Source organism: Pogoniulus pusillus, chromosome 2, assembly GCF_015220805.1.
Source record: "Pogoniulus pusillus isolate bPogPus1 chromosome 2, bPogPus1.pri, whole genome shotgun sequence".
Classification (NCBI taxonomy): domain Eukaryota; kingdom Metazoa; phylum Chordata; class Aves; order Piciformes; family Lybiidae; genus Pogoniulus; species Pogoniulus pusillus.
In genome coordinates this window covers 49087435-49100566 of record NC_087265.1, presented here as the reverse complement: position 1 = coordinate 49100566, position 13132 = coordinate 49087435, and the positions used below count along the sequence as shown (strand labels likewise).

The following is a 13132-nucleotide window of genomic DNA, read 5'->3' as shown; positions in this document are numbered from 1 at the left end:
GGCAGAGAGACGGCCGGACAAACGGACTGCCCAACCGCACCCGGTGCTGCACGTCCTTTGCTGGAGGACGCCCGCAGTTTGAGCCCCCCCCCCCAGCCCTGCCCGGCTCCTGAGTGCACATGTCACGTTTGTCCCCACATTCGAGGTGGGGATGTCCTTTCAAGCCACACAGGAGGCTATAATCCAGCTGGGTCTGCCAGCACAGATGTCTTGCTGGAGACTTCAGTTTCTCCACCTTAAATACACAGTCAAAGTGGAGTGGAAACTCACCGCAGCAACTCCACCGGCACCAAACTCAACCCTTCTTCACAGCTCTCTTTCCCTGCCCCACTGGCACCATGACGTAGCATGGATGTCCCAGAACTGGTTTCACATGCCACCCTCTCCCATGGCAGCAGGCACAGCATGAATTCTGTCCACCCTGGAACCACCTGTGACTGCACTGCTCCATCCCAGGCAAAATCTGTGCTGGGAGGGTGCCACCAGTTCACAGGTACAGGTGATGGCAAGCCCAGCCGTGTCCAGGTCCCTGCTTGAACCCATCCTCAAGCCTCCACTCCTCGATTGATCCAATACACTCAGTGAAACATGAGGCTCCCTCCACTCTGATCCCCCCAAACGTGCAGATCATGGCAGAGGATGAGAGCAGCATTTCCAGCCAGCCCCATGATGCACTGTCCCATTTTGCTCCCAGAGAGTGGCATGTGCCAAGCCAGCATCCTCCCCAGACCCCCAAGGTTTACTTGCTCCTCTGCCTTTGTACTTCTTGCCCTGCTTGTGCATCTCTGGGCAGTCCATGAGAGGGAAGGCCAAGAGCAACCCACTCCAGCCCAGCTGCCCAGGAACGGCCTCAGCTTCACACACACTTGCTCCGGCAGGTTTTGACTCCAAGGATGGTTTAAAGGGAGAGGAGAAGCGGGCTGAGCTTCCAGCAGCCTGTCCCTCTCTCCCTGAATCCCAGTCCTGCCTACTTCCCAGTCCCACTGGAACCAAACCCCACCACCTACCAACATCAAAACCCCAAACACCAGGACAGAGGACAGACGCTGCCCTGGCAGCAGCCACACTTCAGCTGAAGTGTCTAGCCAAAGCTGTATAGACACTCCAGCACTTCTCCCATGGGGAACAGCCAGAAGCAAGAGGGAGACCCCCTGCGGATCTCTATCCAGCCAATCCGAGTCCCCGCTGCCCCCTGCAACACCCACCCCCCAAGCCCTTACCTTGCCGTGGCCAGAGCAGAGAGCAGCAGAGAGGGGCGGGATGGGGAGGGGGAAGCGGATTCCTTCAGCTTTAGTCAGCAGGCAAAGGCGAGAGGAGAGCCAGTGGCTCCCCTCCCCACCGAGCCCGGCCAGGGGACGGATCCAGCTGCGGGGGGAGAGCAGCAGCCTGCCGGCAGCTCTAGCAATGGATTTAACAGCTCTAGCCTGGCCCATTTGGCTTTCCATCTCTGCACAGCCTGCCTTACCCTCCTTGGCAGCCTCAGCTGGAGGTAAGTGGGCCAGGATACGATCCCATGAGGATTATGTACCCCATAAGATGCACACTCTCCTGGGGCACTAACGGGTGACAGCAATCCCATCTAGGAGCTTCCTTCCCTAGAGAAAGGTGAAGGACTGGCATCCAGCCTGATCTGTGGGGCTCTAGGATCCCTTGACCTTTGCCACACAGAATGCAGGCTCTGCTGGGACCTCCCATCCCCAGAGGAGTGGGATGCTTATCCCCCTCCCAACCCTGGCCAGCCCTGCCCTGCACATGGGACTCAGCTGCAGGGGAGCCCTGTGCCAGAACCATGACTCAGGTGGGGATTTAGCAAGTCTCCTGCAGATGTTGGATTTGGCCAAGCCCTGGTCACTCCCCTTCCAGCCCCAGTAAAAAGGGGAGGGTTGACAGGGTGAGCCTGTAGTGGGGACAGAGATGGTACAAGAGTGGGAGGTGGGGAGAGGGGTGGATGCTGGGTGCGGCAGAACCAGCCAGAGTGGGTCCAAGGGCCAGTCATCACAGGGAGCTGCTGGGTCAGGGTCATGAGCCCAGTCCTTTCACACTGTCTCACACTACCCTAGGATGGCAAAGCCTGCTATATATCCCCCACAATCGCACATTCAGACTCTGGAGACAACCCCCCCACCAGCCCTGCGCCAGTCCAAACACTCTGTTCTTCTTCATCACTGCTTTCCTCAGCAAAACCATACCAGGAGACAGATGTCCCCCAATCAGATTTGCCCACCTGTCTCTGTGGTACCCCTAAAATTTATCTGCAGCACTCTTCCAACCAGGTGCAAATCCAGCAGTGCCACATCCAGCCAGAGATCACCTCCCGCCTCCCAGGCACCAGCCTCGCCCCCCACTGAGAGCCACCACGGTGCTGGCAAAACATTCTTCACCTACCCAGAATAAAGAACATCTGAACTCCAAAAATAGCCAAAGAATCTTCCAAACACCCTCTCAGCCAGCCAATGGCTATGGGGACTGCAGGAACCCACCATGCTGCTGGCAGTGACCCCAAAGCACCTTGGAGAAGCAGGAAGGAGGACAGACAGAGTCATTTGCTTCCCCTGTGAAACAAGGGGATGGAGGGCGGGCACTAGGATGGGTTTGTGGAGGTACCTCAGCACACCCCACTCCTGCTAAGGACCACAGGCAGCCTGGACCCAGCAGGTAGCAGGGACCCTGCCAGGGTAAGGCAGGAGGACAGCTCACTGATAGGGCCAGCCTATGCCACGGGGGTGGTTCGTGGAGCAGTCCCCATCTGCGAAATTCAGCCAGCCCCCCTCAGCAAAAGAGCAGGCAGGGTCCATGCTACCTGCTTCCTCTTTCCTCTGCTGTGCTTGGGGAAGGCTCACCCGAGGCAGGGAGCTCAGACTCCCCTCTCGTGCCCCCTGCCTTGGGTGAGCTTGCTGAGACAGTGACCCTGCTGTGACTCACTCCCCCTTTCCCCAGGCACAGCAGAGGAAAGTGGAACATGAGGGTAGGCACTGTCCCCAGCCATCCACCTGCCCCTCCAGCTTTGGGGTCCCACAGGGTCATCCCACCCTGTCAGGCACCCTTCCAGCCCATATGGATGCCCCACACGAAGCCAAAACTGCCAGAGAAAGGGCATCCACCTCCACTGAGAGTCAGCAGAGAAGCAGCACGGGGAGAACCCACCGTTTGGCAGGCAGTCCTGATCCCGACGGCCTGGGCTGCAGCGCGGGTCTGAGAGGAGCCTTCACCGAGCAGTCGGGAATGGCAGTGGCAGCGACAAGGAGCAGCGGCTGGTCCCACCCCGGCCCGGGTCCTGGTGCCAGGCTCAGCACACTCCCCCCCCACCCCCGGCTGCCGTTCGCTCACGCCTGGCGCTGCCAAAAATGCGGCGTGCAATTCCCTGACCAAATAAGGCGACAACAACCATAAACAGGGACCCCTCTGGCCGAGCCGGGCACAGGGGTCCCCCGGCCAGCTTCCGACAGGCTGGAGAGAAGGAAGAGCGCTGACCGGGAGGGAGAAGGGAGCCCCTGTGCCCGCTCTGCCCGCCGCTGCTCGAGGTGCCCCCGGAGCAGCTGGGGTGAGATCTCCTAGAGAAGGACTACTTCAGAGCTGTCTGCGCTGGCATGGGCTGGAGGGCAGCCTCCTGCCTGCTGCTCCACTCTCCAGCAGTCCCAGCTCATCCCCAAACCCAGGCAGTGTTTGTGACTCCAAGGTGCCCTCAGTCCCATCGCCCCCTTCCTTGCTGGGAGGATGGCCAGCTCAGCACGTGGAGGGACCTGCACGGCCCAAACACCTGCCAAGACCCCTGTGAGGGGATGGAGAGGAGCCCTGGAGCACCTCTGCAGCCCTGTGAGAGGCTGAGAGAGCAGCAGCTTTGCCCCAGGGGCCAAGAGGGAACACATGTGCACCAAGGCACTTGGGTCTCTGCAGGCCAGAGGGGGTTGCCAGCCAGTCCTGCCAGCTCAGAGCAGGGGTAGAGCCAGTCTGAGCTCGCAGTGGGGTCACATGTGTCCTCCCCTCGGGGCCAGACTCACAGTTGCCCAGCTCTCCACCGCATAGCTGAGCCTGCACATCACGAGTTGCCTGTTTAATGCCTTGTGCCAAGGCAAGTGCCTGTGCCAGCTCTGCACAGCCATTTCAGGTCCAGCCCCACATCCAAGCTCCCACTCAAAGCAGCTGGTGACCTTCAGGGGCATTGGGAACCACAGCTGTCCCTGCTCCAGGGACCACTGTCCAGGCTGGGGCTGGAAAGCTCAGGCATCTGCTCAGCCACAGGTGGCCTTGCTGCCAGGCTGGGGGCCCTCTGCCCTTTGCAATACAAATATTGGCTGTCTCTGCCAAGCGTGTGAGGATGGCAAACTCCTTGCATCCAAATGGGTGCTCAAAGGTCTTTTCCTAGCTCCAAACAATAGTGCAGACCCTCCAGGAACAGTGAGGCATCCTCATCCCTCAAGACAAACCGAGGTACAGCTATGTCCTGCCGTGCTTGTGCCATGAGAAAGGAGCTGGGAGATCTAATGGCCCCCCATTAGCTCCCACTCTCAACAGACCTGGGATTTGGGTTTCCCAAAGCTATGGGACATAAACTGAGGACGGATCTTGCTCCATGCAGAGAGGGCTTTGAGATCATCAGTGCTGAAAAATACAGCCTGAGTTCCCTGGTACTGTGGCTGGAAAAAAGGTCCATGAGATCTTCCTCGTCCATCCCACAGCCACATTCTTCCCAGCAGCAGTTGCCTGCACCCAGCTGCTGCCCAACATCATCCCCTTCCTGGGACAAGGCACATTCCCACCAGGACGCTTTGGCCACCAACAACTTTGTCAGCCCTAACCTTTCTCCAAGTGCTTGCCAGGGAGGGGAGGCTCAGCCCAGGCTCCCTCTGTGCTATTCTCACGCTGGATGTTGAAGTTCTCGTAGGAATCCCACCGGATGAGCGGGTCAGAGGTGTTGTAGTCCACAGAAACGCTGGGCCCGTTCTCCAGGTGCTCCATGCCTGGGAAGAGACAAGGAGGTCAGGTGGGGTGGAAGTAGAGCCAGTGCCTATGGGACAGGGCGAGGAGGTGGAGGGAAGGTGCAAGCAAAGGAGCCATAGCACAAGTCAGGAGAGTCATGCAAGAAGAGGAGCACTGATGGCACACACATTAGATCCACAGACAAGGTGTGCGAAGCTGGCTGGGGCTTTGGGGACTGCCCATTGGCTGACAATGAGCATGCCTAAGTCTGGACTTTTTGGGCAGGGGTTCCTCCATTCCCTCCCTCCTCTCCTGGGCCAGCAAGTGCTGTAGAGAGTGGCCTCCTGCAAAAGACAGTGAGGGCAACAGGGCGCTCACAGGTGCACTCACTGCCTAGAGTCCCCACGCCATCCTGGTGACAGACAGCAAATGGGACAGGGGGAGGTCACAGGGGAGGCAGCAGGGGATAGAGGTGGTGACTGAGAGAGAAGGCAGCATCCATTTCTGAACCTCAGCAGCAGTGAGCTAACCATACCTTGGATCTTCTCAGGGCCATAGGAGAACACAAACTCCACCTTCCCGTACTCAGGGAAGCGGTCATCTGGCAGGGAAAGAGCAGAGCAAAGAGACCATCTCCATCCTTCCCTCCAATGACACCAGAACATCCAAGCCAAACATGCTCACAGGCCAGCTCAAAGCCAGGAGCTGGTAGGGGATATTCTGGCACAGGGCACATCTCAGTCCCCTAAACAACCCCAGGACAGCCCCTCCACATTGCTGCCATTTACAGAATCACAGAATCAGTCAGGGTTGGAAGGGACCACAAGGAGCAGCCAGTTCCAACGCCCCTGCCATGGCCAGGGACACTCTACCCTAGAGCAGGCTGCACACAGCCTCAGCCAGCCTGGCCCTAAACACGTCCAGCCATGGGGGCTCAACCCATTCCAGGTTCTCACCGCTCTCATGCTCAACGACTTACTCCTCACCTCCAGGCTGAATCTCTCCACCTCCAGCTTTGCTCTATTCCCCCTAGTCCTGTCACTCCTTGAGAGCCCCAAAAGTCCCTCCCCAGCTCTTTTGTAGGTTCCCTTCAGACACTGGAAGGCCACACTGCTTCTGGCAATGAAGGGGATGACACTGCCACTGGTCCCTGAGCAGCACCACACACTGCAGATGGAGCAGAGGTGTCCTGCTTCATCAGGGGTGGATTTGGGAGAGTTGACAGATCTCCCAGCGATGGGAGCAGTGTCAGAGGGGTGGGAGGAGGGAGTCTGCAGTGAGGAGGTGCTGGGGCAGTTACCTCTGAAGGCCTCGTCCAGGTCCTCCTTGCCAAAGACAACGTCAAGGTCATGCACAGCACAGGTGTGGAACTGCACGCGGAAGATCACGTCACGGGTCGGGCTGCGGAACTTCTTGTGGTAACACTTCAGCTGTGGAGGGACGTGGGGATGGGCTGTCAGCATGAGCCCCTGGAGCTGGGCTGGCAGCACGAGCCCCTGGAGCTGGGCAAGGAGAAGTCAGGGAGTCCTGAGGCACAAGGACCACCTGTTGCCTGGCTGCTCCCCGCACAGGGGGCAGAGCCAAGGCTCCTTACCAGGATGTCACCTTTGAGTAGTAAGCCAGGCTCGATGGTGATGCAGATGCCTGTCTGGCTGTCTCCTTGCACGTTGCTGCAGAGAGGCAGATGGGAACACAATGAGCCGTGGCGCAGATCCCTCCCTCCTAGAGCTCTCAGCACCACCTCAACCAGTCTTTTCCACCCAAATCCATCCAGGGAAGGCACAAAGCACAGAACTGTCTCTGTCAGGTGCCATCCTCCACCCCCAAAGGGCACCCACTCCCAGGGGGAGGAGGACAAGACAGGGAAACTAAGGCACAGCTTAATGACAGAGCTAAAACTTCTGGGCGGGAGCGTTTGACCAGGTTCTGAGCGCTGAGGCTGGGCTATCAGCCCTCCCACGAGTCAAGCAGGCCACAGGGAGAGGTCCCAGGGAAGGCCTCTGCCTCAGTTTCCCTGCTGGAAGCCCTCCCCTCTCCTTGCCCCAGGGGCCTGCCTCTGGGAAGTGGCGTCAGCAGTAGGGGACGAGAAGGGAGTTGGATTTCACAGGCAAGATAAACCTGGAGTTTATTACCAGCATCCCATAAACAGCCTATTAAAAGCTGAGAGGCAAAGCTGACGGCAGTAAATCTCAGCTAACAGGGACCCCTGGCTGCAGGGAAGGCAGATCCTGGTTCAGTGAGGGGAGATGGGAACAGCCCTGAAGCGAGGGGCTTTACTGCCTCTAGGGGAGCCAGGAACAACCAGGCGGGGATGTGGCCCCAACAAAGCATCTGAGCAGCTGAAAAAATCTGGGTCCTGCGTTGCCTTGGACAGCATCTGCTCCCGGGGACAGCATCTGCTCCCGGGGACAGCATCTGCTCCCGGGGACAGCACCTGACACTGCGGCGGGGTGAACCCTGAGGAGGCTAAAACGGGGAGGAAGATCCTTTCGGTGGAAAGAAAGAGGGCGTTTAGGACTAATCCAAGCAAGAAGAGTAGCCCTGCAGGGAGGGAGAGGAGAAACGCCTCCGACTGCCAGGGAAGTGTGCCCGCTCCCGTCCCTGCTGCCTGCGGGCGCACCCAGCCCGAGGCTCCGCGCAGCCCCGGGCTCCCTCTGCTGATGCGCGGAGTCACTACAGCCCCCCCCAGCACGCAGAAGGGCCCAGTGGGGTCCAGTCCGGCCCAGTCCGGCCAGTTACCACCCCCAGGACAAAGGAAGCCCCTTTATTTTCAGTTCCCCGGACTGCAGACAGACTAAGCACAGAGCCACTGAACCGCTGCAGACTTTGGCCCTGGCCCTCTCCATCGCCCCCTGCTCGCCAACCCCCCGGCGCTGGGGAAGAGGGAACCCCGAGGGGAGGAGATAGTTACTAGATCCCCGAAGTGTAGACGGGCTGCATAGCCTGGTATATTTTCAGGAAGGGCCGACAACCTGGAAGACATCAAGGCAGGGAGAGAAAGCACACTGCTGTTAGCCGGCAGGGCGGAGGGGCCAGGGCAGGCATTAGTCATGGGGGAGAAATCCAAACAGGGAGAGAGCCAAGGCAAACAGCCACTCCCAACCCTGGCCAGCCTGTGCAGGCCACGGGCAACGGCTTGGATGGGCAGAAAGGGATGCCCTGGATGGTGTGGGAAAATGGGAAAGGCCCCATAGTCCAGTTTGGGTCCTGTAGAACTTGGGGTGAGCGCTGGGCCAGGGATGGAGGTAGGATGATGAGGACGATGGTCTCGAGAGGGACTGCTTCTGGGTACTGGCATCGGGTGCAGTGCTACATCCCAAACCCCAGGCTTCATCTGGTTCCACACTCCAAAAAGCCTCATCAGCCCGAGGCTCAAGTTAGTGCCCAGCCCCTGGAGCCCTGCACAAAGGGAGCAGCCCCCAGGGGCTCTTTGTTGGGGAAAAAAGCAACATCCTGCTAGAGTGAACAGTCAGAGAGAGGGAACAGTGCCTGAGAGGGAAAGGGAAGCACAAATTCACACGGTAAATATCCCTCACATACAGCAACCCCAATGAGGCAGCAAGGAGCAGCGGTGTGTGCTTGGGGGCAGGCAGGGGGCGGCGTGGGAGGCACCTACCGCCTTTGGACTCGAAGTTGGGGATGCCATGCATGATGACGTGGTGCAGGAAGAGAGGCTTGTTGTTCATTTTGATGCTGCCAGAGAGGAGTCCGCTGAAGTAATGGATGTACCTACAGGGCACACAGGCAGGTCAGAGGCAAGAACCACAACGGAGAACTCCCCTTGCCCCCTCCTGTGCTCAACTACTCTGGCCACAGAGGTGAAATGCACACCAGGACCCACCTCTTCTGGGATGGCTGCCCCACTGGCACCACCTTGTCCTCGTAGAAGCGCTTCATGGCAAACCTGTCCAGCGCCTGGTTGGCACTACAGGGACAGAAGGGCAAGATAAGTCGGAAGGAGGGCATCCATACTAGCACCCCAGCACTGCCAGGATGGAGGTCAGCAGTAGACCCCAGGACCACCACCCCAGGACTGCATGCTCCTCTCACCTGGCCGAGATGTTGCTGTAGTGCATGTAGGCAGCCACTACCACCCCCAGCCGGCCACGGTTTCCCTGCAGGCACACAGCAGAAGGAGTGTCACAGGAGCAGCAGTGCCTGTGAGTGCCTGGGCACGGCTGCCCTGCACACAGGCAGCCACACACTGGGCCCAGTGCACAGTCACCGACCCACAAGCACACAACCAACGCACATACCTGCTGACACCTACCCACACCCCAAGCCACACACCGCCACATTCCCTGCATCCCTTGGCCTCTGAGGCTGCTCAGGCCCATCTCTGCAGCTCCTTGGCCGCCCTAGGCCCCTGTCCCTGTGCCCCCCAGGGCCAGGGCACAGCCCACCTTGTTGTGCAGCACCACCACGTTGTGTGCCGCTGCATTGAGCCACGTGTCCATGGCTTTGCAAATGCTGCAGATCTTCTCCAGCGCCGGGGTGTGCAGGTCAGGCCACCCAAAGTCCAGCACCTGGTTGGGGGGAGCAGCCAGAGGTCACATCCACGCTGGGCTCTGTCCTCTCCGCAGTCTCCAGCCTGCCAATGTGCATAGCCCAGGGCACGCACCCACGGGGGGCACCCCTGCCATGCCCTGATGCACTTCTTGCAGCCTCTTCCCCAACCCTGCACCCCGCTGCTCAGGCTCCTGCGTCTGGGGGACTAAGTCCCAAATCTCAGTCTTCCTCTGAGTCGCTTGGCTCAGCTGCCCAGGGCTCCCCCATGCTCACAACGAGCTGTAAGGAGGTCTCCAAGAGCCCTCCACAGACAGGTTTTGTCTGGAGATGGGGACAGGAGCTAAGATGAGACCCCACAAACTCATTGGGAAGTCTCAGTGCTTTCCCTCCCCTGCTTCTCCAGCAAAGTGAGACAGAAAGGGTGGCTGTTCCTCCCAGAAACAGCTTGCAGTCAACCCTCTGCTGTCCACAGCTGTGACCCACCTTAGAGTGAAGCTTGCTGATGTCATTTCTCCGCTCAGAGAGGTTGAAAAGCTTCAAGGAAGAGGAAAAAAGAGAGTGAGGAAAAACCCCTTCCTCCCTTGCTGCCACCTCCCACCTCTTCCTCACTTCAGTGCCTCACCAAATCCCTCTATAAAAGGTTTCCCCAAACACATTAGTCCAAGCAACGCCTTCCCACGAGGCAATGTAATGGATAAACACTCCCACGGGATCCAAAAGGGACAGGGAATCTTCAAGGAAGGAAGAAACTCATCCACCTTGGTGCAGAGACTCCCCCTCACCAAAGTCAAGCTCACTCAGAGTCAAGGATGCAGCATCCACCCTTTTACGTACCCCATCCCCTGGACCTGAGCACCCCAGCCCCAGCCCCAACCTGAAGGGGACCCAGCTGTGTGCCTCACCACATAGTTGTCCCCGTGCTTGGACTTCAGCATGTGGGCCACCTCGCGGAGGTTGCTGCAGAAGCTCTGCTCTTCAGCTGCACTGGGGTAGGAGACAGCAATAATCCGCTCCGTGATGTACACCAGGTCCAGCTCACAGCTACTCTCCATGGCTGCAGTGAGGCTCATGCTCCTGGGAGAGGGAGTGGACCACTATCAGGCTACAGTGTGGAGATTGGACATGGTGATCCCTCTCCACCCTGCACAGCCCCTGGGACTGAGTGAGACAGGCTAGGACACCGTGTCAGGGCTGCCTGCTTCCTTGCTTCCAGCCCCACTGGGGTGTCTTCAAGACCCCAGGCTGGGAACACTGGGTCAGAATCCCTCCCTTCTCCATGGGGAGCATCTTGCAGATGCAGCACATATGGAAGAGCAAAGCGTTGGTGGAGGAGGTTCAGGAAGGATAAAGATGGTTACCAGAAGGGGAAACCGAAGCATCTACCTGGATGTTTTGTGATGTGACTGCCCACTCCTAGGGGATTTTGTGGTTTCCTAAAGAACCAGAGAGGAAATGCAAGTTATTGCCCTGACCCAGTCCTCAGCCAGCACAGAAGTCCTACTAGAGTCAGATGTGATGCTGCTGCCAGAACATCCCGGTCCCACCACTGCACACTTTCACACCCCCAAAGCATCAGTCTCCAAATTCCCCCTTGCTGAGCATCCCTGTAGCATCAAATGTCCTATCATCCTCCTGCCATGGCCACGAGCAAAAAGCAGCTCTCACACACAGCACAGCTCTGACCAACTGCTACAGAATCACAGAATCAACCAGGTTGGAAGAGACCTCCAAGCTCATCCACTGCAACTCAGCACCCAGCCCTGCCCAACCAACCAGACCATGGCACTAAGTGCCTCAGCCAGGCTTTGCTTCAACACCTCCAGGCACAGTGACTCCACCACCTCCCTGGGCAGCCCATTCCAATGCCAATCACTCTCTCTGACAACAACTTCCTCCTAACACCCAGACCAGACCTCCCCTGACACAGCTTGAGGCTGTGTCCCCTTGTTCTGTTGCTGGCTGCCTGTCACAAGACCCCAACCCCACCTGGCTACAGCCTCCCTTCAGGGAGCTGCAGACAGCAATGAGGTCTGCCCTGAGCCTCCTCTGCTGCAGGCTGCACACCCCCAGCTCCCTCAGCCTCTCCTCACAGGGCTCTGCTCCAGGCCCCTCATCAGCTTTGTTACCCTTCTCTGGGCACCTTCCAGCACCTCAACATCTCTCTTGAATTCAGGAGCCCATCACTTGACACAGCACTCAAGGTGTGGCCTGAGCACAGGGGCACAAGAACCTCCCTTGTCCTGCTGCCCACACTGCTCCTGAGCCAGCCCAGAATGCCATTGGCTCTGCTGCCCACCTGGGCACTGCTGCCTCAGCTTCAGCTCCTCTCTCCCAGCACCCCAAGCTCCCTCTCTGCCTGGCTGCTCTCAGCCACTCTGGCCCCAGCCTGTAGTGCTGCTTGGGGTTGTTGTGGCCAAAGTGCAGAACCCTGCCCTTGGCCTTGTTCAATCTCATCCCCTTGGCCTCTGCCCACCCATCCAGCCTGGCCAGGTCCCTCTGCAGGGCTCTCCTACCTACTAAGTGCACTGTGGGTCCAGTGCCTTGAGACAGGGTGCCAGAGGACCTGAGGAGGGTGCTGTGGGTGGGTGCACAGACCCAGGCACATGCAGAGTCACTCCAGCCTCAGCCAGGCTGCAGGCACACACCTGGCAGGACAGAGCAGCTCTGACCCTGCCAGGGGGAGGTTCAGTGCCCGAGCGGCAGTGAGGAGCCGTCCAGGCACATCGGTTTGCTTTGGCCCCGGCTGGGCAGAGCCAAACTCCAGGAGGAAATGTTTGAGCTCTGGGAGCAGGAAACTTCTATTTATGCATGTTCCTCAGCCTCAAGAATTTCATCGGCAGCCGGTTTGCTCAGTGACTTCATGACCTCAGCCAAAACACAAAGCAGGGTTTCCAGAAGAGCCCCGCAAAGTTAAAACACACTCACACCTCAGTAGTTTTACTATCTCCAGCTAATAAGCAGGAGTCATTTAAAGACTCATCTCATGCAGGCAGCACCTCCTTTGACCCCCTTAAGGGTCCAGAAGCAAGAGATGCACCCCACAGTCAGATCCTGGGGTGCACCTTTTGTCTCTGCAGCTGCAGGACTTGCTGATACTCTCCTCGAGACTGCACCATCTGCCAAACAGCACATCTGAGGCAACAGGACAGGGTGGGAGAGGTGCCCTTTGCCCACCATCTCCCACCCAATGCAGTCCCAGAGCTGCTCCTGTGGGCAGCCAATGTCACCCTCCATGGGCCTCGCATCCCCCTTTCAAGGTCAGGCTGTCCAGCCGAGCATCTGTAGGACCCAGGGGCAACAATTTCCCCTTCCAGCCAAAGTCTGTCCAGGAGGCAGCAGTGCTGCCTGAGCACCCAGAGGTATTAAACATCAGTGACAACCCCACCCCTAGGCTCTCCTCAGGATGTCACAAAACTTCTGCTCATGCCAGAAGCCTCCCAGCATTGCTGAGGGAAGTGAATGAATGAAAAATGCAGCAAAAGGAAAGGTCAAACCTCTGTTGGGCAGAGGCAGGGTGTGTGGGCTCATCCCTGCATCACTCATCGGTGACTGGGATGGGATCCCCACCACAGACTCTGTTCTGTCCCAGCCATTCATAGAGGGAAATATCTGGGGTCTTCCACCCATGTCCCCCAGCCACAGGAGCTTCATTAGCCCCTGTTACCCCGTCCAGGCACAGCAGCCTCCCAAACCACAGCCAGCTCTG

The 13132-nt window shown here is 58.5% G+C and overlaps 1 protein-coding gene across 7 annotated transcripts in view; it reads right to left on the bottom strand.

Annotated features, from left to right (window-relative positions):
- TNS1 (tensin 1) overlaps positions 1–13132 on the bottom strand; it is a 62563-nt gene that overhangs the window by 31463 nt on the left and 17968 nt on the right. For all 7 annotated transcript variants that reach the window (XM_064165517.1, XM_064165493.1, XM_064165506.1 and 4 more), the window contains 12 exons: positions 10810–10859; positions 10329–10500; positions 9910–9960; positions 9321–9443; positions 8968–9032; positions 8759–8842; positions 8534–8646; positions 7829–7889; positions 6512–6587; positions 6218–6347; positions 5453–5518; positions 4797–4958 (listed from right to left, as the gene is read on the bottom strand). In XM_064165517.1, coding sequence (XP_064021587.1) covers positions 4797–4958; positions 5453–5518; positions 6218–6347; positions 6512–6587; positions 7829–7889; positions 8534–8646; positions 8759–8842; positions 8968–9032; positions 9321–9443; positions 9910–9960; positions 10329–10496 — 1099 coding nt within the window. In that variant the 5' untranslated portion in view covers positions 10497–10500; positions 10810–10859. The remainder of the gene's footprint in view (positions 1–4796; positions 4959–5452; positions 5519–6217; positions 6348–6511; positions 6588–7828; positions 7890–8533; positions 8647–8758; positions 8843–8967; positions 9033–9320; positions 9444–9909; positions 9961–10328; positions 10501–10809; positions 10860–13132) is intronic.